Source organism: Etheostoma spectabile, chromosome 22, assembly GCF_008692095.1.
Source record: "Etheostoma spectabile isolate EspeVRDwgs_2016 chromosome 22, UIUC_Espe_1.0, whole genome shotgun sequence".
NCBI lineage: Eukaryota > Metazoa > Chordata > Actinopteri > Perciformes > Percidae > Etheostoma > Etheostoma spectabile.
Genome location: NC_045754.1, coordinates 3,924,373 through 3,950,445, shown reverse-complemented (window position 1 = coordinate 3,950,445; position 26,073 = coordinate 3,924,373). Strand labels below are relative to the sequence as shown.

The 26,073-nt window shown below is 40.3% G+C and overlaps 1 protein-coding gene across 1 annotated transcript; it reads right to left on the bottom strand.

Moving 5' to 3' along the window:
* Positions 1-1,889: 1,889 nt before the first annotated feature.
* Positions 1,890-25,366, bottom strand: cip2a (cellular inhibitor of PP2A). The gene is made up of 21 exons (XM_032504390.1): positions 25,284-25,366; positions 24,934-25,036; positions 22,915-23,062; positions 20,350-20,462; positions 18,899-18,993; positions 18,725-18,821; positions 16,910-17,032; positions 15,660-15,805; positions 15,452-15,567; positions 14,794-14,922; positions 11,990-12,155; positions 8,876-8,924; positions 8,641-8,759; positions 7,880-8,048; positions 7,495-7,569; positions 6,694-6,804; positions 6,172-6,368; positions 5,212-5,325; positions 4,509-4,591; positions 3,343-3,482; positions 1,890-2,308 (listed from the first exon to the last, which is right to left on the bottom strand). Exons 2-21 carry the CDS (start codon positions 25,033-25,035, stop codon positions 2,162-2,164), a joined length of 2,439 nt encoding a protein of 812 aa, XP_032360281.1. The 5' UTR covers position 25,036; positions 25,284-25,366; the 3' UTR covers positions 1,890-2,161.
* Between the last annotated feature and the right edge of the window lie 707 nt (positions 25,367-26,073).

The following is a 26,073-nucleotide window of genomic DNA, read 5'->3' as shown; positions in this document are numbered from 1 at the left end:
TTAACCATGTTAGACAGACTATAAAACGTTGGTTTCCTTGAGCGTGGCATTTCCTTTTGTCGACGATCCCGTTGATGAAGAAGCTGTAGGCTACTACTTCGCAGGGAGTTAAACATACTGTACGTCAAGAGATGATGAGGCCCTGAATGTAGATGTATTTTCATTTCCAGATAACTACTTATTTGAGCATATCGTTTATCTTCCCAGTCACTTAGCCTACAGCAATGTTTCCCGAACTTGGGTCGGGACCCAAAATGGGTCGCAGACCCGTTTTATTGGGTCGCCAATTGGCAGAGAGCAGACTAAAGGCTCAGCATGACCTCAGCATGACACTTTTCAAAAACCGAACCTAGACCAGATCAGCTGGTTGATGTCTTCAACCAGACACATACATTTTGTTAAATTCAAGTCAGCATTATTTAAACACATGTTGGTGTCGGTACTGAGGGATGATGGGAGGGGACAAGACACACAGGAAGGAGAACAGAGACCTTTACTGTTTTTGTTTACTTTTATAATGGAATAAATATACGTCATATAAATTTAAATTCATGGTTGGTTCCGTCTTTTGTCCACAGTTTAAAAATGTAGATGTTACCGAATTTCTCTTTTGGGTCTTGAGCTGAAAAAGTTTGGGAACCACAGGCCTACAGTATGTAGTCTACGAAACCTTATCCGTCCTCGCATCTTTAACGTCCCCCATCGTGTCTGCTTTTACATCCCAGAACATTCATTTTGTCGCATTGTGTTTTCTTTACAACACTCTTGACGAGGAGCATATCAGTGAAGCCACTGTATAGCAAAGCGCCGTCAGAAGAGTGTGACTCGCTCTGAAAAACGTTTGTGTCGAGTTCCCTGGACACAAGTAAGAGACATTAAAAATAAATAAATCATAATTATTAGCCTACAGCAATGTTTCCCGATTAGTAGCAGCCTAGTTTCCTTTTTTCATCCACAGGATTGCACCTAAATGAAATGATAGGTGTGGCCTACTACCATTCCAGTTTCCACCAGTTACATTATAGATTACCTGCGATTAAATATGAAATTAATACACTATATTAGAGCATACGCATTGACTCGAGCATTGACTATTTTACTCTTTTTTTTTTTTTTAAACTAAATACATGTTCAAACTCGCTGTATGTGCACACGAGTAATTCCACCGACCAGTTTGTGGTTGTTGCCATGGTGAATTGTAGTATCATGGCTCCATTCATGCTGCCATGTGGTAGTGCACACGCTTAACTCTGAGTCAATCTACTCTGAGTTGATTGAACCAAATCAAATCAGCTGTTCTGGAACCGAAAACTCAGGGTTTCCCATCCCAGGGAAAATCTACTCAGAAATCAGGGTTAGACTCGGAGTTAGTTAAACCTCCTTCCTGAAACGGACACAAACAGTGTTACAGTGATCCATCCAATAACGAAGAAGGATTTTGGGGAAGGGGTTGGGTTAGTGCGCGGAAGAGAGGGGGAGGGGACGGGATGAGGAGGAACGAGGGGCGAGCTAATCTCAGTTTTGTTTGAAAATACATTAAACGTCAACAAGAAGCAACATCACCCAACACTGCTTAGAGCACCTTTAAGAAAGAGATTTCAAAACATGTTGTTCTGTAGTTTTAAACCAAAGCAGATCCATGTATTTGAAATCAATGATTGATTTTTAATTTAAGTCATTTGAAAGAAAGAAAAAAAAAAGTAATTTCAACTGTACAAATTGAAGCTAAAGCAACATATGGGATTAAACCAGTGTATATCCTGCACTTGCTGCTATTGCACATCTGGTTAGACCTAAACTGCATTTTGTTGCCTGTATAATGACAATAAAGTTGAATCTAATCTAATCAAATCTAAAATGGATGTAATTTAAAGAATGACCGGCTCCAGTTTGCATGTAACCTACACAAATTTAATTTGATATTAAAGTTAAATCAGCTCCGACTCACTATCACACACGTACATTTGATCTGGATCAGAAATCCAGTACTAATACAGATCCATCATTTATTTACCAAATAAATAAAAAACACATACAAAGATTACATCATGACCTTAAAATTAAGTCACTAAGATTAAAAAACAAAATTCATATCCTTGTCCAATCCATTTTTTAAGTCTACGATGTTGTGTTTGTCACTCATCTGCGTGGCCGTGCGTCCTCACAGCGACAGGTTGACGTCGCTCTTCAGCTTGCCGCTGCTGAGGCTGTGGATCATGGCGATCATCGACGAGTGTTTGCTCAGCTCGTCCTCCTTCTGCTTCAGCTTGGTCTCCAGCTGACTCTTCTGCAGCTCCAGGGACGACGCCTGCACAACAGGAAGCAGACTTTAAATCTCCACAACTATTGCTGCTCTTATTTTCTTCATTGTATCTGCCTTCTTATTTTTACTTTTTATATTGTTTACTTGAATGTTATGTTTGTCTGTGGACCTAATTGGTTAAATATGTCTTGTCTCCACCGTGGGATCGAGGGAAACGTAATTTCGATCTCTTTGTATGTCTTAGCATGTGAAGAAATTGACAATAAAGCAGACTTTGACTTTGATCTGAGTGGTCCGACCCGAACATGGTGAACACCTGACATTACATATTTCATATCACAACAAACCTTGTGTCCTTTAAGTGTAGTTGTAGTAGTTGTAGTAGTAGTTCAAGTTTATTGTCATATGCACCTTAGTACAGAGTACCACAGCAATGAAATACAATATGCCTTATTGCACTCTCTCAGCACCAGCAGTAACAGTTATAATAACATTAATAATAATATAAAAACATAAAACCATTAAACCACCACTATAAGCCAACTTTGAATGCAGATAAAAGAAAATTATTATTGTCTTGGTTCTTGGTCTTTGTAACTTACGTTACATTTTACATTACCGGAGGTTTTTCTGTCGGTTTTCTTTCTTTAGACATATTCCTATTTACTATTTTAACTTTTAGTTTTTTGTTACTTAACACTCCTTTTCTGTGTTGTTTTCTTTGCTTTGTTTTAGTGAGCAGTGAGTTTAGTGAGTCGGTTTTGATGTATAAAAAATAAATTTAGTTGTCTTGCATCAAAGCAAAGTTTGCTAATTTGAACCAACTATGTTTGATGAATTATATTCAAACTTTGCAGTGTTTTTTCTTCTTCTTTGGTGTTGTTTATTTGGATAGTTGTTTGATAGTTTGTTGGGAACAAATAACAGATTCATGAAGCCAGACAATATGACCTACAAACCTCGTTTGTTAGGAAAAAAACAGAATCTAAACCAAATACAGGGAAACCCTGTAACAAAGATGTCAGTTTTTGAACTGTAGGTGTCACCAGAACCATGTTTTCCAAAGTGGTCTTCGTCACCTTGATGCTGGCATCCTTCCTGGCCTGCTCCGTCTTGTTCAGCTCCTTCCTCAGAACATCCACCGTCTCCTCCAGTTCTCTCCTCTCTCGATCCTTCTCCTTCACCTTCTCCTCCTCGGCACGCAGTTCCCCGCGCAGACCTGACGATAACGAGACAAAGCCCTTAGTGAAGCAAGATTAGAGTTAAATGCCGGGAATTGGAGTCCCAGGATTTATTCCCTAAATCTCCACCTGTTTCCTGGGAAAATATCTGCAGGAACAGAGGTTTTAGGGTTCTGCAACAAAGACACATTCTCCACAATCCAACCTCAGTGTGAAAGCTATAGTCTGACTTTTGTTATTGAAATTGTTATTTTGGTAATATATTTAAATTAAATTAAAAGCCCAATTTTGTGTGGCTTTAATTACTGAAGGACTCTCCAAAACTGCAAAAGCTTTCATATATATTGACCTTTGCCTCTTTTATTTTCATCTAGATATTTCAATTTACTGTCATTTAGCATGGTTGACACCCGGAGAACGAAATTTACTCTCAGGACCAGGAGTATGACAGTGGCATTAATTCTTAACCTATGGTTAAAAAAGAAAAATAAGGTTTAAATTTAGAATAGGAAATAAAATCAGGTCTTTAAAAACAATCAAAGGGACAAGTATTTCAGGGCATCACCAGTCCATAAAGTGTATTATCGGTCCATAAGGTAAAGTGAATTTAGAGAAAAGAGATATATTCCTATGAGTTAATCATTTTAAAAGTACTCATATTATGCTCATGTTCATAACTGTATTTAGAGGTTATACCAGCAAGGTTTATATGGTTACATTTAAAAAAAACACCATATTTTTGTTGTACTGCACATTGCTGCAGCTCCTCTTTTCACCCTGTGTGTTGAGCTCTCTCGCTAGCTACAGAGTGAGGCATCTCACTTATGTTCCATCTTTGTTTGGGAGTCGCACATGCGCAGTACCTAGGTAAGAACTGAGGACCAGGAATGACCAGAAAACATATACACACACATTAGCTTTAAGAAAACTTTCAGTTCTGGAAATTCAACGACCACAGATAAAAATGAACCAACACACCAAATGAATCCCAGAAGCTCTACGAAATTAAAGACATCTCTGCACACGCAGATTCCCAAGCTGAGTGATGTTGACGTCCGACCAACCTGTGATGTCGCTGTTCTTCTGCTGTAGATCTGACCGGAGGGATCTGATCTCCTCCTCTCTCTCCTCCAACACCGACGCCATCCTGAGAAACACACAGACACAATTTAAAGCAGGTTCTGTTCTGGACTACTCTGGATATCACCAGACCAAGCTGAATCTTTTAAGATTGAACATTAGTCTGGGGAGTCTGCTCTGTATTTTCTACTGCACAAGAGCCGTGATCAACGAGCACAGTTCAAATGACGATACGCAACTGGATTATTCAACCAATCAGTTCGGTGGCCGCCATGTTGAATAAAAGTTTATTACATGAGAAATAAAACAATGTCTTTCCCATCTACTGACAGAAACCACAGGCTCCCATCCAGCAGTTCTCCTCCATAGCATGAATTTAAAAACAGCTGAGCCTAACAAAGAGCTGCTCTCGTCATTGTGTTAAACCCGCCAATAGCGCGCCAGGTGTATAAGCCAGTTTGTGATTGGTGCCCGCAAAATTGTAACGGAAGCAGGATCGATAAATGTACAGGTTTCCAGCCCGAGCTGCAGGGCGAAATCAAATCTGTGGCAGATCGTGCTGAGTTTACCAAGTCTAGTTCTGAACCTTTCATTGCAACTGATGACCGAAGTGTCAAAAGTTCGCTTCCTGCGGTATTTTATGCAAAAGAGAAAAGCAGAGATAAGATTCAAGCGTGTGTGGATTACTTTTCGTGCTGCAGTTGCAGTGCTTCGTGGTTCTTCCTCAGAGCGTCGTTCTGCTTGGTGAGCGAGATGTGAGCCGCCTGCAGCTCCTTCAGCAGCCGCTCGCTCTCATTGAACCTGCAGAGATCAACGTGTTACACTCTGAAAAATGACTGTACATCGTTATAAACCTGCACACGGTGCTGAAGCCTCAGAGTGTCTACATTCAGTTGGGCTGCCTCCTCTTAGATCATTTGGTCGACTAATCTGTGCTTTAGGTCTTAATTGACAGATTTCTTCGGCCGATTAGTCATTTTTACATTTTTTTTCATGCTGAATGACATACTGAAGAAACGTATGAGCACGTCTGCAATAAAAATAAGATTTAAAGTGATATTTTGCATGATTGTTTGTGGTGAAACTCATTTTTTACCGATCTGTCGACTAAACTAACTAATCGATTATTTGACAGAACTATTTCAGTGTTAGTTGACTGAGAATTTCTTTACTCGAGGACAATTCTACATTTCAGAGTTTGTATTCACCAAATTAAATTGAAGACTTTATTTTTTTAAACACATGAAATGCAATGTCATACCTTTATCATGGTTGAATGCTCAAGAATGACCGAGTATGGACGATAATGCCTAAAATTATTTATTGGGAGAATGAATTTATTAATATCTATATCACACTTATTTTTTCAGTACTTCCCAGCTGTATACTGTGTGTAACGGTTATTAATAAATTAACTTGACCTGGATCCAGATAAGTAGTAGAAAACTGATAGATGGATTAACCAATTAAAGATTTTGCTAAAATCAACAGACCTTTACTGATGCAAATGAAGACAGTCTATTATACTTTCTGAGGCCTTTTTTGAAGGAGCTGAATTTCGTGGTTTTGTTTGATTGTCGAGACCTGCAGAAACACAGAATGTACATGAATCTGTTGTACGTTTCTTGTGTCTATCCTGCCTCTGACCTGTTGAGCAGGCTGTTGTAGGCTCCTTTCAGGGCCTGGTGTTCCTCTGAGTCCTGCTGCAGCCGGGCGTTGTGCTGCAGCAGCTCCTCCATGTCGGCCTTGGACCGCTCCACCTCCAGCACCTGGCTGCTCAGCTCGCCCTGCAGGTCCTCCCGACGTCGCTCCGCCTCCTTTAGCAGGCAGCCCAGCTTACAGGCCTACAGGTAAAGAAACAGAGAGAGAATAATGAATCATAGGCTGGGGATGGTGAGCCTGACTTGACTCCAGCAGCCCTGTATTTTATGTATATACAAAAACAAAACAGAATTAAAAGTGGTAACAGTAAATGGTTCGCTTTTTTTGCTTATAAGTGACTCAAATAATTAAAACTTCTAAAGATTGTCTGTTACCAGCACCATAGTGTTCAGCTAAAATAGTAGGAAAAGAATAACTTCAGCCAAATGACTAGAGCCCTGTGTGTGTGTGTGTGTGTGTGTGTGTGTGTTGTGTGTGTGTGTGTGTGTGTGTGCGTGTGTGTGTTACCTCAGCCTCAGCTTGAGCTCGCTGGAAGCGGTACTGAGCGATTAAGCGGTCGGCCTGAGAGAGAGCCAGAGCCTTCGCATCCAACAAGTCCTGCAGACGACTCTCCTTAGACTGACGGGGAGACCCAAAGACACATTACTGTTAAAGGAAATCAGAGCTAAAAACCTGTTTAACAGATTGATCCACAACTGTAATAACTCTAAAATCAATCTCAATGTTTGTGCACTGACAAACGTTCACACACTGGGGCCGAGGCTGCCGTACAAGGTGCCACCTGCTCATCAGATAAGCCCACACACACACATTTATACGATGGTTCAGCATCAGGGGCAACTCGGAGTTCAGTGTCTTGCCCAAGGACACTTCAGACATGGGACTGCAGGGCCAGGGATCAAACCATCAACTTTCCACTGAGCCACAGCCGCTCCTGTGAATCCTGTGACGTTCAGATTTTGTAGACACTGTGTCAAAAAGGTGTTTTTGAGGCAGATTTGTGCTGGTGTTTTATAGGATTAATTTATCTTATAACTTACTTCATTTTTTTTTTATAAAATATTTTCTTGCCCCATGTTTGAACAAAATACAATAGGGAAAAAAAGAAACTGAACAATAGAATTCACTTACATTAATAGAAACACTAAATGTAATGCAATCAAATACAACATGAGCCTCAAATGTTACCACAGACCAGAGTTCAAACAAACTGTTAAAGACAGGATTTATTGGGGGGGTTAAGATACAAAGCAGGAATGTTATTTGTCCATCAATCACTACAAACTTTGCAATACAAAACGTTCTTACCGCAAATGCAGAGAGCTTCTGTTCATAAACATCGATGATCTCCGACACATGCGAGTCCTTCACCGGTTCCTGCAGCTACGGACAACAAAAGGACATCAGTAAAACACGCTTTTCATACTGGAAGCAATCACTTCATTTTAAGTTTCACTATGTTGTTTGGCATAATGAAAATACAGAATGTTTTTTTCCTCTATGTACACATTTGTGTACCATTTGTGCCTTAAAAAGCACAACTATATATGAAACTATTTTATTAAAGTTATTATTTTAAACATGGTTTCATACAATATGGGTTACTGATGTACAATTACTTTAAATAAATAACACAAAAATCAACAATACAACTCAACAGTATTTGTCCCCAACACCCAAGTCTACACATTACCTCTAAGCCGTTCTGTATCTTGTCAACCAGGCTGTGGACGCTCCTGCTGGAACCACTGGAGCAGTCCAGTATGCTGAAAGGCGGGACTTCCTGCACTGCAACGCGTTTAACAGACAGCTCAGCCTCCCTCTGGCGATAGGAGTTGTTGGCAGCCATACTTTCTCCCAGACTTGAGAAAAATTTTGATAAAGTTGAGTTTGATAAATGGAAAGCGGGAAACAGGCAACTGCTTTTTTCCACAGGACAATGCTGCTTTTTTGGCTACTTGTTACTCAGTTTATATTAAGGTTATGTCCCAATATAAACTTGAGCTGTGAACAGTTCAAAAAGGTATTTTTCCTTCTGTTAGTTTCATTTGAAGGATTTTTTAGAGACATGAAGAGGAGAAAGTATTCTGTAAAGTTAAATCATTTGAGAAAAGAAAAATAAATGTATGTACTGTCTCTAATTTGATTTCTCTTGCTTTGAGGCCCCTCTGAACTAAGGTTCCTAGAGTGTGGTACACACAGCGCCCTCTTACCGGTTTTCCACCAGGCACGTCTGCGCTACGTTCTGGAGACGCCGCGGGCCCCGCGAGCTATCGCAGCCATTCAAGTCGATGCTTAATCAGCTGGAACGCAGCACAGATGCGCCCGGTGCAAAATGGCTGTTGTCATGTTGTGAAAGTGCCAAGAGATGAATTTGTTTTTGGAGATTGATTGGCACTTAGTGAGATGTTTTTATACAGCATAGAAAAATGTTGTTTCCAGCATGATACTCACACCAGAGAGGGGAAGTCTGGTAGAGGTGTGGCTTCAAACAACAGAGAGAGTCCCGTCTGCACACGCTCTCTGTGCTGGGACGTCAGGGCCAGCGAGAGGGGGGTCACGATCCTCTGGTCCTGAGAGATCAAATGAAGAGGGAAAGAGGATAAGAGGTCACGGCGAAAACAACGGAACAGGACAGAAAGGAAAAAGATGAAGCACAGTGGGTGAAAGCGAAGATGAGTGTGTGTCCCTGTAACATTCTGTAAAAGCGGGTTTCCCCCAGTCCTTCTTTTTTTCCCCTCATTTGTAATTAACCCCAAAGAGCCCTTCAGCAGAGTTCTGCCCCACACCTGGTTAAAAAAAAACAACAAAAATATTTGTCCCATGCTAAAATCGTGGGGGGAAAGAAATTTGGAAAATTTTTATTTAATAACTAGATCATCCCCGATATAATATCCCTCACAGGATTACAAGTCATGCACCCCAAGATTTTTAATTTTAAGTATTTTCTCAAAAAAAATTTAATAAAAACATTTAAACAATGCACTTTTGTCTTCATAAAAGAAATTTTAGGGTTAACCTTTTTTTTACTTTTTCGATAACAATCCCCCCCTTTCTCCTCGAAACTGTACAAAAACTTCCTAACGATCCCCTTTAAAATGACTACGAAATCGGGTTTGATTTCTTTATAGATTCTTTGTTATTTAAACCAAAACAATTGGGGTTTTTCCCAAAATCCACGATAAGTTCAAAGCCTTTTTTTTGCCCCAAAAACTCAAAGATACAAACAAAAAGAAAAAAACTAAAAACTTATTCACTTTTAATAAGCGGTTAATTTTTTTTTTTTATTTTCCCTGTCAGAATCCATGAAATTGGGTGTCAGAGCCAGGGGGGGGCAGTTTGGGGGCCCTTTTGGGCAGAAAACAGGTAGGAGGGTTCGACCTGCGGGAGCGGGGCGGGGGCGCTACCTGCGGGACCCCCAAAACTTGGTGGAGCCCTCACACCGGCTTTGGAGGATTTTAAGGCTTAATAGTGGGATAAGGGAAACTTTCCCAGGATAAATGTCAACTTTATCGGGAAAAAGGTCACATTTAAGGAAAAAAGTAAAAATTTCAGGATAAATTAAACCATTATCAGGAAAAATGAAAACTTTACCCGGATAAAAGAAACATTATAGGTTAAAAGTCAACATTTCGGATAAAGGAAACCCCTTATCGGAAAATGTCAAATTATCGGGAAAAAAGCAACATTACGGGAAAAGTAAACATTATCGGGAAAATTTTAAAATCAGGAAAAAGCCCAAAATTATCGGGAAAAAAGGGCCCCCCCAATCAGGAAAAATTGAAACATTACAGGTAAAGTAAAATTTCAGGAAAAAAAGAAACTTTCAGGAAAAAGGTCAACTTATCAGGAAAATGTAAACATTATCAGGAAAAAGGGAAACATTATCAGGTAAAAGTCAAAATTATCGGGAAATAAAAGCAACTTTTCCAGGATAAATGTCCAACATTATCAGGATAAATGTCAACATTATCAGGATAAAAGTCAACATTATCAGGATAAAAGTCAACATTATCAGGATAAATGTCAACTTTTCAGGAAAAGTCAAATTATCGGGTAAAAATAAACATTTCGGGATAAAAGAACTTTTCGGGAAAAATGCAACTTATCAGGTAAATTCAAAATTTTCGGGAAAAAAAATTAAACCTTTATCAGGAAAAATTAAACCCTTATCGGATAAAGTCAAATTATCAGGAAAAACAAATTTATGGAAAAATTGCCCAACTTTAAATCGGTAAATGCCAACTTTATCAGGATAAAAGTAAAACATTTGGGAAAAAAGCCCACATTATCGGAAAAATTCAACATTATCAGGATAAATGTAAAATTATGGGATAAAAGAACCCTTATCAGGAAAAATGTAAACCATTACCCCGGGAAAAATGTCAACTTTAAATCAGGAAAAATGTAAACCCTTATCGGATAAAGGAACTTTATCGGGTTTTGTCCTCACCTTCTGCTCTGTGTTGGGTTGTTGTTTTTGGGGGACTTACGGGGCCGTGAAGAAACCAGGGTACAGCTTTTTTAAAAATAGGTCACTTTACTGTTTTGTGTCAAAAAGCAAAATTCTTTTAATTTGGGAATTGGCTTTTTCTTGCGGGTGCCAAATGTTTCCCCAAAAACATTTCCCTTCACAAGATATTTAGCAACCCACCCTTTCCCTTAAAGGGCCACGCCCAAATGTGATTGGGGTTTAATTGGGGTTGCCTGGGGGAAAAAATTTGACCCTTTTTTCCATATCAATGTTTTTTTTAATTTCCCCCCAAAAAAAACCTGATTGATTGCTTTTGGGCCGGGTAAAAATCTCTATTTTTATTAGTTTTGGGGGTTTTATTAAAATTTTTAGCTTTTAAAAAAAAGAATTAAAGGGTTGGTTGAAATATTTTTGAGTAAAGGGTTGGGATTTCCAGTCTGTGATTTCCTCAACATCCTTTTCCTTTTAATTTTAGTTCAAAAATTTCCAAATTTTTCCAAAATTAGGTTTTTTTTTCCCTAAAAAAAGGGTTTTTGCCCAAAAATTTCCAAAAAAAAACCTGTAAAAAAAAATGTTTGAGTCAGTTTGTAGTGATCAAAACGTAAAAAAAAGTGAAAAACATTTAAGAAAAAAAAGGGAAAAAATGTCGAAAAAGTTAAAAAAAATCATAACCTTTCCCAGGGAAAGGGGAAACACAGGGGTTAAAGAAATGAAAACAACCCAGAGAGTTCTTTCTCCTACCCCAGAATGAAATCTGGGGGTTTTGCCAGACTTTTTCCCCACAGCCGGTGGAGTAGAGCGGGCAATCGAGGTATTTTTAAAAGTCAAAAGGAAAACCCACGGGGAGTTTACCGGTTCAATCCTTTTAAAGGATATTGGGGCACCCGGCTGGTGCCGTGCGTGAGGGGTGGCCGTGTTTTAGTGGCGTCTCCCTTTTAAGGGTTTGGGGGGCCCTCAGCGGGCCCCAAAACGGGACGGGAAGAACTTTTCTGAAGGCCAGCACACATTCGACAACTCTCTGGCCCCCCAACGCCTTAGGAGGGGGAAGAGGAAAGTTTTAGTTAAACCCAAGACTCCACTTTTACTTATTTGTTTTCTAGGGGAATCTTTTTAAGAGAAACTGTAAAAAAAGTGGCAGAGGGGAAAAAAGGAAAAAGCCCAAAAATGGTCAAAGTCGGGTTTTAAAACGGGAAAATTTTTCAGATCAGAGGAGGGGTTTAGCAATTAATTAAAAAGGATATTTTTTGTGGGCCCCCCAAACCCCAGCGCTCTTAGAAGCGAAAGGCCGGGAGCGAGCGGGAAATTCGCGCCATCCAAAGGCGAGCTCACCAAACCCCGGGGCGACCCCGGGGCCGGGTTTTGCGTCCCCCCCCCTCCATCCGGCCCTTGTGGGGCCCTTGCTGCTCTAGGGGGGTTTCCCCGGGGTCGGAAAACCACCCAAAAAGAAGAAAACGCACCCCTAAACCCGGCACGGGCCCCAAAAAGAGCTCCAACCCTGCAAAAAAACCACACACACAAAAACACCACACACACACACCACAACACAAAACCCCACACAACACACAACACACCCCCACACCAAACACACACACACACCCACCACACACCCCACAAAAAAAACACACACCCCACACACACACACCACACACACACACACACACCCCACACCACCCCCACACAACAAAAAATTAAAGAGATAAAAATGTAATTTGAAAAAAATTTTGTGTTTTTTTTTCGAAATTGCAAAAGATTTTAAAAAAAAGACAAAATGCAATTTTAGTATTTGGTGTTTCTTTGAGGTGCTACGGAACAAAGTGTGCCCCCTACTAATTCCCCCGGGACCCTTTTTTTTTAAACCTTTTTACAGGTTTCCAGACAGTGGTTCCCCAAGTGGGGGGCGGGACCCCCGGGGGGGGGCCCAGCCGAGGGGGGGGGGGGGGGGGGGGGGGGGGGGGGGGTTGGTTTGTGAAATGGGGGGGGGGGGGCCATGTTTTCCAAAATAAGAGAAAGATAATAAAGGGTAGATATTTTTTTATCCCAAAAAAAAAGGGAAAACGTGAGCAGCACACAAAATAAAACATCAATTAAAATAAAAATTTAATTTTAATAAAAAATATAAAAATAAAAATATAAGAAGTAAGAACAAATATTTAATATATACAAGAGGGGAAAAAAACAAAACAAAAATGTGCAGCTTTTGTAAATAGACCCGTCGTGCCGGTTGCCTTATTGTAGTTTTGTGTGTCTCAGAGGTTATCTACCCCCCAGGTGACGAGTTAAAGAGTTTTATTGTCTGAGGTGGGAAATTTGATTTCCTTACGGTCCGGGGGCTTTTAACTGTCGGAGCACTCTTAGAGAAGCTGCTCCTCTGTTGGACCATTTTGGGGGGGAGAGGGTGGTCAGGGTTATCCATGTAGATAACATTTTGTTCGGGCGACCCCTCCCACCACGCTTCAAATGTGTCCTGTTTGCAGCGATCACGGAGCAGCCTTCCTGATCATTTGTTTCATCTGGTTATGCTGGCTCCGATCTGCTGCCCCAGCGGGATGACGGAGGAAGAACAGAGCGCTGGCCACAACAGACTGGTAAAGGTCTCCAACAATCGGTGACCGGAAGGATCTCAGCTTCCTCAGGAAATAGATCTGCTCATCCCTTCTTGTAACAGCAGTGCTGTTGACCTTCCAGTTCAGCCGCTGTCGTTTTGACACCCAGGACTGTAATCCTCCACCATGTCCACGTCACTTCCAGAATGCATACGGGCTGCGGGAGCCGTTCCCTTCCCCCTGAAGTCGATCACCATCTTCTGGTCTTACCCAAAGTTCAGCAGCAGGTGGTTCTTACCAACCTCCACAAAGTCACCCCCCCAGGCCCTGAAACTCTCCCTCCTGTCCATCCCTTAAACCCAAACAACTGCAGAGCCCATCAGAAAACTTCTGAAGGTGACATGACCGATTTGTACTGGAAGTTGAGGTAAAAGGTAAACAGGAAAGGAGACAGCCCAGCCCCTGTGGGGCCCCGTCCCACTCACCACCACATCAGACAGAACACGGTCCAGGCGGACGAACTGTGGTCGGTCTGTCAGGTAGTCAGTGATCCAGGAGACTATGGACGCACCGACCCCCAAATCACCAGCTTCTCACCAAGTAGCTGAGGTGGATGGTGTTGATGCACTGGAGAAATCAAAAAATGTGATTCTACAGTGCCGCTCCCACCACCAGGTGCAAATGACTCGCTGCAGAAGATTCCCAGTCGAGGCTGGTAGGCAAACTGTAAGGGTCCAGAGAAGAATCACCTGCGGCCTAGGTAGGCCAAGACCAGCCCTCCAGCACCTTCATCACATGAATGTGAGAGCCATGGGGGGTAGTCCTTGGCCCGATGGAGTCGAAATTCTTGGGGACCGGGACAAGGCAGGACGTCTTCCACAACAGCGGCACCCTCTGCAGGCTCAGGCTCAGGTTGAAGAGGTACTGGGAACCCCCCAGACAGCTGACTGGCGCAGGTCTTCAGGACCCTGGGGCTGATGCCGTCCGGGCCAGCAGCCTTGCGCTGGTGTAGCCTCTCCAGCTGCTCTTCACCCGGCCAGGTTGAATGTAAAGCAGGGGGGGGAGCTGAAGTGTCAGTGGGGGGAGGGGAAATGTGCTGTAGTGGGGTGGGGGAGAGGCTGACGCAGGAGGGCTGAGGGAAAGGGGGGGAGGGGGGTGTTGGAACAAAATAGGGGGGGAGGAGGCAATGAGGGGGTGTAGGGGGTTGGTGGACGGTGAAGGGACAGGGGATGGCTGTGAGCTAAACCTATTGAAGTGAAGTTTAGCTCGTTTGCTCTCTCCGGCTCCCCGCTTGTCCTCTTCTCCTCCACACCCGGTGATCCCCTTTTCATTCCTGTCCCCACCTCTCATGTTTTTCTGCTGGGGACTGGCCTCCAGCTTCCCCCTGTAAGTGTTTTTACACTCCCTCAGTTTATCCCGCAGTCGGTGCTGTACTTCCCTAAACTCTTGTCTGTCCCATGACCTGAAAGCTGTCTTCTTTCCTTTCAGAAGGACTTTTAGGTCACTGGTGATCCCCGGCTTATGGTTGGGAAAACAGCGTACAGTCGGGGGGCGGGTGGTTTTCTCACAGAACTTAATGTATTTGTATACAGTCAGCCATGTTGTCGATGTCCTCCCTGTGCTCACAGAGCCCCGCTCCAGTCTGTAGACTCCCAAACAGTCTGCAGTGCCTCCTCAAACCTCCTGAGTCCACCTCCTTACAGTCCTTTTGTGGACAGGCTGCCGCAGGACACAGGAGCATACATGGGAGACAGCAAGACAAATTATGATCGATTTGCCAAGGGGGGGGGGGGCAGTGGCACTGTATGCACCTTAGCATTGCATACGGAGGTCCCAAAGTTTTATTTTCTGTTGGGGCAGTTAATATATTGTTTAAAGTCCGGAGGGGTTTAAAAAAACTGTTTGGTTATTTTGTGTTGTTAATATGCTTGTATTTGGATCGCTATGCGCCCAGTTTATATAGTTTTTAAATGTTTATATACGTTTATAGTGGGGGGGTTGAACGTCCCTTGCACCGTTACTTTGGGGGTTGTGGGCTGAAAGTTTTGGGAACCCCTGTCCTAGAGGGCTAGGCTGGCAAAAAGTCCCTCTTTTACCACAAAAAGGTCAGTGGTTACAACTGAGCATCACATTAAAACTCATGATATGATCAACCACAAAACATTTAACCATCAAAACCCAACTGACACATTTTAGACACCTGTATGGTTTTGTTGCGTATTTGTGGGAAACATAAATAAAGATATACAGTTTAGAATAATATGTAACATGTTAAATGGCGTGTGCACCTTTCCTGCAGAGTCGGGGTCTTTGGATTGTAGAAGTCCTAAAACTTGAGACACACATGCTGAGAAGTGCTGATACCTTGAAACGGAGAAGTAGTTTTAATCGACAGTTACAGAGGGTCAAACGCTGTACGCATGAATAACGTGTGTGAACACGTGTGTGAGGGGTACTTTGTGAGGTGATCTGCTATCTTGGTGTTCTTCAACAAGTCCACCAAGAGGTCAACGGAGTATTTTCTTGTCTGAGTGCCGTTGCCGTTCACAATGATGTTGAACACGAGCTGGAACGTCTGGTGGATGTTCTTAGCATCAAAGAGCTGCAGGAAACACACGAACACAAAAGGAGAAGATGAATGAGTCAGCGTAACTGGTATCAAGCACACTGAGTAATTTATCTTATTTGTACAGTACGAGAAAACAAAAAAACTGAAGTGAAAATGGGAAATAAACAGAAAGGAGGAACCACTCGTTGTTGAGGAAACAAAAGTTTTAATTACTAATAGAAGAAAGACTAACCACACTTCTGAAACTACTTCTGAGAACAACTATTTATATGCTACTGGAATTAATGTCTAATTATAATATTTGACTATTGTTTGCTACAGGGCTGCATAGATACTGTAGACGTCAACACGCATGTTTCACAGGGCTACACTGGTAATTGACAAAGGAAATCCAGGTGCAATATTTCAAAATACATATATATGTCAGTATTTCAACTGTAAACTTGAATACTGTAATTTCCAAAACGCACGATCCTTTTGAAATTAACCCTCACGTTGTCCTCGGGTCAAATTGACCCGTTTTCCAATATCAATCTTCTTTTTAATTACCAAAAATAAAATGATTGATTCCACGCAATGCTCTTTGGCTAGTAAAAATTTAAAAAGTAAAACTTTCATTAGTTTTGGGGCGTCTTATTCAAATTTATATTATATGTAAAAAAATGTAAGTGGTGTTTAAATAGTATTGAGTAAAAGTCGACATATTCCCGTCTGTGATTATCCATCAACATCCATTCCTTTAATTTTAGTCTCAATAATTACTAATTTCTGCTTTTCTAACTCAAACATTCGGTTTAATTTCCTATAAATGAGGGTTATTGCTCAAAAATTCCAAAGATAACCGTAAAACTAAAGTTAATAAGTTAGTGTTACGTAGTGTTGAAAACGTGAAAAAATGGACAAAAACTTAGGAAAAAGTTAAAAACATCGACGAAAAGCGTCAACGAAAGTGTCGATATTCCAATTTTGACAGGAAGACGACACGAGGGTTAAGAAACACCAGGATGACACTGTCAACACCTTTCTTCATTTAAGGGAGAAAAAAGAGAGACAAGTTTTCCACATGGATGCGTTGTTAAAATAAAAAGGTGTAGAGTAATATTTTGTTTTGAATGTGTGTGTGTGTTTCCCACCCACCTTCTCTCCGACCTTCTCGTTCAGAGTGAGGCTGGCCAGGATGGACAAGGTGAAGATCACCACGGTCAGACTGTTGTGAGCCAGGAAGTTGATCAGAGTCCGGTAGAATCGCTTCACGTTGTCCTGCACGAACACACAAGATGTCTTTAAGTAGCAATAAGCTGATAATCTTCATGTTGTATGGGTGACATGTTTGTCTGCAGTGTTTAAATAAAGAAAAGATGAGTCCATTGTGTTGACTTGGAAGAAACACTAAACCTAAAACAGTCGCTGGTTAGTCTAAAGCAATGTTTCCCAAACATAGGGTCGGGACCCAAAATGGGTCGCAGACCCGTTTTTATTGGGTCGCCAATTGGCAGAGAACAGACTAAAGGCTCAGCATGACCTCAGAATGACACTTTCAAAAACCGAACCTAGACTAGATCAGCTGGTTGATGTCTTCAACCAGACACACGCATCTCATTAAATTTGAGTCAGCACTATTTAAAAAAATTTGGTGTCTGTACTGAGGGACGATGGGAGGGGACAGAGACACAGGAAGGAGAATAGAAACCTTTTCTGTTTTTGTTTACTTTTATAATGGAATAAAATATACTTCATATACATTTAAATTCATGGTTTGTTCCGTCTTTTGTCCACAGTTTAAAAGTGTAGATGTTACAATGATTCATGGTGTATTTTTGTAATTTTGGGTCCCGGGGAGACACTGAATTTCTCTTTTGGGTCTTGAGCTGAAAAAGTTTGGCAACCACTGATCTAGACAAAATGCACTAACCATGAAAAACATTTAGGACATGTTCTTGTTCAAGGTAGTTTGGATTTTTTTTTTTAATGATTCAGATGCTTTATGATTGTTAAGGGCTCTCAAAAGCCTTTTTCTAAGGCATTTATTTTTTAACTAACCATCAAATTTAGTGTCATTTGAACCCAACACAGACCAAAGAAACATTGTCCTGTCATTTTGCAGACACCAGATAAAATGAAATAAGAGGCTACTACATACAGATTACTGAAGATCATAGACCACCATACTGGCTTATTATCCTTTTTAATTGCAGTTATATAAAAATAACACACAAAAACACTGCAGAAAGTGTCCATTATCCGGGTATTCCATTACCAAGTATGGAAAGTATATATAAAAACAGCATACTAAGGCAAACAGGCAAACAGCATTGTGGGTAATCAGAAGCCCCCCCCTTGCTTCCATATTTGAACTGGTACCCTCAGGAAGACGATACTGTGCTCCCCTGTTTACAAAAAAACAGATCAAAGCTCTGTTTGGCTCCACAGGCCCTCAAACTCCTTAAAAATGAAGGTTCTGTATATGTATGATAATAGGTAGATTTGGTCTATTTAATTATCTTTATTTCTTTTTCTCCCAGCTGGTCTGAAACTCTATCCCCCCCCCAATAGTGCTTTGGTCTATGTTACGAATGGCAATGTATACATGTTATGGTTTTTTCTTCTTCCTACTCTTGTATGCCCTGATGTCGTATTTAAATACCATGTGGTGTGATTTCTGCTGCAACATAATTTCCCCATGGCGACAATAAACATGAATTGAACGATTTGTGAGAACATTTTTGCAAAATCATGTGGACAATCAATGTGAAAAACCTTGAGAGACAAAAAGAAACTTAAAGAAAGAATAATAGTTTCCCACAGTCCAAGGTGCCTTTTTCAAAATCCAGATGTCTTTACTATCACAAAAGAGACCAAGTAATTGTTTCAGCTCTAGGCATTTTCATTCTCTAAACCCTCCTGTGAAACATTGTTCATCTTGTGTGAGTTTCTGCATTCAGTCCGACTCACCAGAGACTTGATGTGGCTCTGCACGGAGTGGTTGTCTCGACACAAGTTGGCCATGAGGCCGAGGCACGGCACGATGATGTCCTCGTTCTGAGACTGGCTGGGAGATGCGAAGCAAAATGTGAGAAAACACAACCTTCGGCTTCATTAAATCCCACCGGGAGACGTGGTTCTTACATGTTGGCCATGAGGAAAGCGATGAGCTCATGGATGTAGTTTGTAGACTGGAAGACGCGAGTGTTGTACGTCAGTTTCTGCAGCACCTGCAAACACTGAAGGACACACACGGGACACGGATCTAAATTTAATCGGGATCAGGATTTTGGCTCCCAATGACCACAAAAAAAAACAGAATAATCAAGAAAAACAACTCATATTTTCTCTTGTTTTCTGAATGTAAAAATAAGGTGTAAATAGGAAAAGTATTAAGACAAATTTCAGTTGAATGTTTTTCTTTTTACTGTTGATTTATTTAACTTTTGCCACAGGTTTTTTAAAGTTCTATAATTGCACATCTTTCAGAAATCAAGGTAATCATGTAAATTATTGTGATTTTAAGACTGACAGAAATAATCATGATTATATTTACAAAAAAAACAGAATAATCAAGAAAAACAACTCCTATTTTTCTCTTGTGTTATGAATGAAAAAATAAAGTTTAAATAGGAAAAGTACTTGGACCAATTTCAGTTGAATGTGTTTTTTTACTGTTGATTTATTTAACTTTTGCCAAGTTCAATAATTGCACATCTTTCCAGAAGTCAACAATTAAGTTAAATTATTGTAATGTTAAATTATTGGGATTTTAAGATTGACAGAAATAATCTGGATTATATTTGTTTTATTTTTTCCCATAATCGAGCATCCCAACATCACAACAAATAATCTAGTAGTGGATTTACCATTCATAAGTCAAAGTTTAACCTGGCTCAAAATAGCTCAACCTTGACCAACTGTAACTTGATATACTCTCTTTTAGAGAAATAGGGGTTTAATTTCAACATGTGCCAGGTATCATCTGCCTACTCTGCCTACTTATAAAATAATACAAAACAAACAATAAAGTAGGGCTGTGCAATTACTATAATGTTGATCATGATTTTGATTTCTGCTCCTAACGATCACAAAAACAAGGCAATTAAGAAAAATGATTATTTTGCACATTACAGTTTGCAAGTAAGCTCTTATTTTGTCTGGTGCTCTGAAGGGAAATCCTAAAAGGTCAACGAGAAACGTATTATGAGAAACTTCCCAGTTCAAGGTGTTTCCACTGTTGATTTGTTTAACTGTTTCACTGTTTTTTTAAAGTTAAAAAAATGCATTACCTTCCCAAAAGTCAACGAGTAATCATGTTAAATAATCATGATTTTTGACCAAAGTAAAGGTGATTATGATTTTTTCCATAATTGAGCAGCCCTACAATAAAGAAACTTTGTTGACAACAAGGTAGTAAAACAATATACATTACACAATATATTTTCATCTGTAAATGCCTTATTTTTATATATATATATATATATATATATATATATATATATATATAAAAACAGTGTTTAAAGTGCATTCTGAAATGTGCTGTACACAGAAGGGAACGCAGTCATGCGCAGACCCACAGGTGAGGGACCTACCTGCAGTACCAGGGGCTCTCCAGCTGTGGCGCTGTGGCAGTGGATGACAGACGCCAGGGTGCTGGTGAGGTTGTAGCTGCTGTTCAGAATCTCCCGACTGTCATCATCGCAGGCTGAAGGAGAGAGCACACAGGTGGGGGGGGGGGAGAAAGACAAAGATTTAGTTTCAGAAAGAGCTAGCAGATCAGTTTTCTGCCTTAGGAATCACACACTCACTGGCCTGTTGTCAATAGCAGCACAGCAGTGACCTTTCTAGAGTCATTATACTATAATAAGAAAACTTCTTAACATACTTCAAGGTAAAACCCACAACTCGTAAAGCATCAATTCTATTCTCATGTAACATTATTTTAGTCCTGTGGTCTTCCCAGTCCTGTTTGCCCTGTACACGTCTGACTTCTGCTACAACTTGTAAATGTACTGTATTTATTTAGCGCTTTTCTAGTCTTAACGACTACTCAAAGCGCTTTTACATCATACAAGAAACATTCACACACATTCACACACTGTGGCCGAGGCTGCCGTACAAGGTGCCAACTGCTCATCAGATAAACACTCACACACATTCACACTCCGGGGGCAACTCGGGGTTCAGTGTCTTGCCCAAGGACACTTCGACATGGGACTGCAGGGCCAGGGATTGAACCTGTCAACCTTCCGATTGGCAGGCAACCGCTCTACCACTGAGCCACAGCTGCCCCTACAACACAGCCATGCCACATGCAGCAGTCTTCGGACAATACTGCAATTGTGGGGTGTATTAGGGATGGGCAGGTGGAGGAGTACAGGGGCCTGGTGCAGGACTTTGTGCAATGGTGCAAACTCAACCACCTACAACTAAACTAAAAAAAGATGGTGGTGGATTTCCGTAGGTCTAAGTCTGCTCTGCTGCCAGTCTCCATTGAGGGCGTCAATGTGGAGGTGCTAAACACAAGTATCTGGCGATATACCTGGACAATAAACTGTACTGGTTAGCCCACAACACTGAATCACTCTACAAGAAAGGGGAGAGACGGCTGTACTTCCTGAGGAGGCTGTGGTCCTTTAATGTCGGCAGGAAGCTCCTCTGGATGTTGTACCAGACTGTTGGTGCCAGCGTCCTCTTCTACGCTGTGGTATGCCATGTGATGTGAACGAAGCACTAAGAAGAGGGATGCTGGGCGAGTGGACAGGCTGGTAAGGAGAGCTGGCTCTGTCGTGGGCGCTGAACTAGAGTGCATCACTTTAAAAGCAGATATAAACATACTGAAATATCCCGCGATATATTTCAATTTATAACCTTTTTCCAGCTTCTAATTCTTCCCAATTTCAAATGACGTCCCCGAAAGGAAACATTGTCAACATCTGATTTATCTCAAAAGATTAATTTCTCTGTTTTGTTGCTGCAAAATGGGATTGTCGAGCAGACAAACGGACCAACACATACTGTATATGACGAAAGATCGATCGTTGGCGCCTGTGTATCGATACAGTATTGCCGCTGAGAATATTGCGATACTATGCTGTATCAATCCCCCCCTCCCTATATAAAGGACATTATAACAACATTTTTGGTGGGGGTTGCACTGACACTGTTTTAATTACAGACCTGTTTTCCACTTGTCTTCTTTCCGACAAGTGGAAAGTGCATTAATCATTCAAAGTACATCTTTATTTGACATTTGTCAATTCACCAAAACTTTAGCGTTAGATAAGGACTCATTTCCATATTCAAACAGCATTTCAGAAAACTAATAACATCCTTTATCGACAATGACTGTCATCCACTTCACAGCACCATCACAAAGCAGAAGAGCATGATCATCTGCCACGCTGCCATGCACGACTGACAGACTGAGGAAGTCATTTGTTCCCCGGGACATTCAACTCTACGTTTCACAAGAGGGAAGAAGAGAGATAGACTCTCTGCATAGTCTGTCTGCCTCTCCTCCCACTCCTACTACCTCCTATAACAATAGTTACTGCATGTACTGACTGTCCACTGGCCCACTGTGTACTGCTTACACTATGTACTGGCTATATTACCCCATAAGCACAACCCCTCCCTTTATCTTTGCATTACTGGACTTATTACCACGACGACAAACATTCTCAGAGCACCTTACCATAGAGCACCATATGCACAATTTAGTATATATATATATATATATATATATATATATTGCCCTGTCACTGCGTGAGCCTCATGCTTACACATCCCTTTTTTATTTAGAATGTTTTCTTTTATTGTCCATATTATTCATGTGGATTTGTTGTCTTTGGTCATTTGTTTTCACCATACAGTTATGATGTATGTGTATGTTGTATGTGATGTCTGTAAGCTACTGGGACCATGAATTTCCATCTATCTATCTATCTATCTATCTATCTATCTATCGGCAGCAGTAGGTGAGATTGTATTGTTGTGCCTCTTAATCTTACAATCTGTGTCAGGAACATTTCCCAAAAGCTTACTATGCTACTTACATGCTATCAACTTGCCAAGAAATAGAGTTCCCCCTGGCTCTGAGAGAGACAGGCTGGTTATGTGCATGGATTGAGTTGTGTGAAAAATGTCGTATGTACCCAGTTTTGCCAGCAGGGAGATGATGGAGCTGGTCAGGGTCTGGCTGGTGTTCGGGTTTCCAGCCAGCTCCACCAGCCCACTCACACACTCCCGGGGCAGGACCTGGCCTGAGGACAGCAGCTGGTCACATTTAAGGCCTGAGACCTCCTGCAAACACACACACACACACACACAGACACAAACACACACAAAAAGACAGATAGATAGATAGATAGATAGATAGATAGATAGATAGACAACATTGTAGGTACATTTATCCGCAAAGGTGTAAATTAAATGACAAACATTCAACAAACCGTCAGTAAAGCTACAGCATCCAGCATCATCTCACCACCACTACCCGTCTCTTGGTATGGTTGTAGTTAGCGGTTATGTCATGTCATGGTTATGTCATGTCATGGTTATGTCATGTCATGGTTATGTCATGTCATGGTTATGTCATGTAAGTTAACGTTATTACCACCTGATAATGTTGTAGTTCTGTTCCTGTGTTTACTCCACACACTCTGGATATCTTTACTATCTGTATTTATATATATTTTTTCAGTTACAAGTACTTACTTTTTCAATCTTATTTATGGTTACCTACTTTTGCTAAACTATTTTAATTACATATTCAACTTAATCTAATTTTAACATCACTCACTTACACTGCAATATTGTTTTTCTGCACAATTGCAACTGCACTTTACAAAACTTACATTCAGCCGTACCTTCTGCTCACTGTCTGCTGTTTGCTTGTTGTGTGTTTACTTGTGTGTTTGTTTGTTTTTGTTCTTATTGTAGAAAATGCTGCTGCTGTAATAAGGGAATTTCCCCACTTTGGGATGAATAAAGTATAATCTAATCTAATCTAATCTTCCATTATTTATTCATCATTCTCATTTCCTATTTCAGAACTGTTCATAATGTTCATACTGTTCATATTGTAATATAATAACTTAATACTATTTATCCCAGTACCCTTTGCACTATGTTCCACATTTAAATAATTTGTATTGGACTCTTCATTGCACTCATGCCTCTATATTGTCTCTGTTTGTATATATATATTAGTGTGTCTATATTAGTGTGTATATATTGTTTGTTGGGTTGTTTGTTTTGAATGTGTAAGCACATTGTGAGCAACTATACTCCAGAGGAAAATTCCTTGTATGTGTCTTCATACCTGGTCAATAAAGCTGGTGTAATAAGGGAATTTCCCCGCTGTGGGATGAATAAAGTATAAACTAAACTAATCTAATCTAATCTAATCTAATCTAGTCTATCTTATCTGCAATACTATAATGTTCACCTGCACTGCTGACTGTTACTATAGTAACGACTGTTTACATCTGCATCTTTTTGCACTACTTACATTTCAATCTGCACTGCTGACTGTTTATTTACAGTACCAATTGTTTACATATACATCTGCACTACCGTACTTTAACTGTAATATTCAATTACTTTCCACTGCAATTTAATTAGTAGTAGTTTCTGCCCAAACTTTACTTTATTTGTACTACCTTTAAATCCATTGTTATACTGCTCATTTTAGCCTAACTTATAATATCTATCTGTAAAAACTCTGTCTATAATAACAATAGCCGCCTGTATGTGTATATTCATAGTACATACTCACCTGTAAACTCTGTAAACCATTAGTATTTTATGCTATTTGCACATATCTGTAAAAAATGTGCACTTATAGTAATATCCACTAAATTCCTAGCTGTAAATCTTGCTCACAATACTTGTTATCTATATATTATATTCATAGGACAAACCCATCTGTAAAACTCTGTTTATAATAGTATTAATCTCTATATTTATTCAGTACATATCCATGTCCTGTCCTTATGGAACCAGTGTATATCCTGCACCTGCTGCTATTGACCTTCTGGTTAGACCCGAACTGCATTTCGTTGCCTTGTACCTGTGTAATGACAATAAAGTTTAATCTAATCTAATCTAATCTAATGTAATCTAATGTAATCTAATGTAATCTAGTCTATGTCTGTCCTGAGGGTCCTTACCTCCACTTGTTTCTGTAGCTGCGCTGCGTTTTGCGCTGTCCTGCCGTCTCTGTACTGCTGGACAGCCAGCAACAGAGACTTTAAAGACGTGGCCATGTCCATCCTGTAGAGCAAAACTAGTCTAGTGAGACAAGACATCGAAAAATCTCTCCTTTCAAACGGACGTTTTCGCCGTCCATCTTGAACCTTTGGGATGCTAACGCTAGCTAACAAGCCTACCTTACAGATTCATCACAACAGCAACTACTTTACAACTCATCTAAAAGTGGCGTAACATTGTTGACCATTGCTTATATATTTCCAACGATGACATTGCATGTGTGTGTGTCTGTTTGGGTGTAGCAGACTACCTGTGGAGCGTTTTCTTCCCCAAGAAACATCAACAAAAACATAGACAGTGAAAGAAAAAAACGCTAGCTTCCTCCTCCCGCTTCCAGCTTTGAACTGGACCGAACCATGTGTGAGGAAGGGGGGGAAATCCAGGTTAAATCTACATCCATAAAGCGTATATTGATTTGTGAATAACATGGGAGAAAAAATTATATAAATAAGTTTTATAATATGGTTTTATTTGAAATAACACTAATACACGTCTGCTGTAAGTCGTTTACTTATACGTTAAGCGAACTAAAAATGCATTGCTCCCTTTGGAAGTCTTGGACGAGGCCACGCGAGAGTCACGTAACGTAAGGGGGCGGAGCAGGAACCAGCCGTTGCAGATACTACAAAATAAAGTTAAATTAAAAATAATTAATTACAATATATATCATGATTAAATCAAGTAAGATCAGTCCGAATTAAAGATAAAAGTTGTGTCCAATATGTCTGATTTGCCATGTAAAAAAAAGTTGTATCCCTTTTTGGTTACGTTTTTTTTTTTTTATGTAAACTCATTTAGGCTTAATTTGCTTGACCACAGAATAATCCAATGCAATGCAAGAGCCCCGTATTTAAAAGTTTTATAGACTATTCATTTTTTCTAATATTTTATTTTGTCCATTCTTTTTCCAAACATGAAGCGAGCTAAATATTAGATGCAGTCCAGAAGTTATGGTCAGCCAGTTTTACTTTATATGTAACATTATATTATAATGTTACACATATAACTGATTCTTACAATGATCATAAGAATCCATTTAT

Coding starts and splice junctions, on each gene's coding strand:
- cip2a (XM_032504390.1), bottom strand. CDS start 25,035: ATGGACATGGCCACGTCTTTAAAGTCTCTGTTGCTGGCTGTCCAGCAG. Junction 17,033..18,724: donor AGAGCCACATCAAGTCTCTG/GTGAGTCGGACT, acceptor GTGTTCGTGCAG/GACAACGTGAAGCGATTCTA. Junction 15,568..15,659: donor ATAGCAGATCACCTCACAAA/GTACCCCTCACA, acceptor CTCCGTTTCAAG/GTATCAGCACTTCTCAGCAT.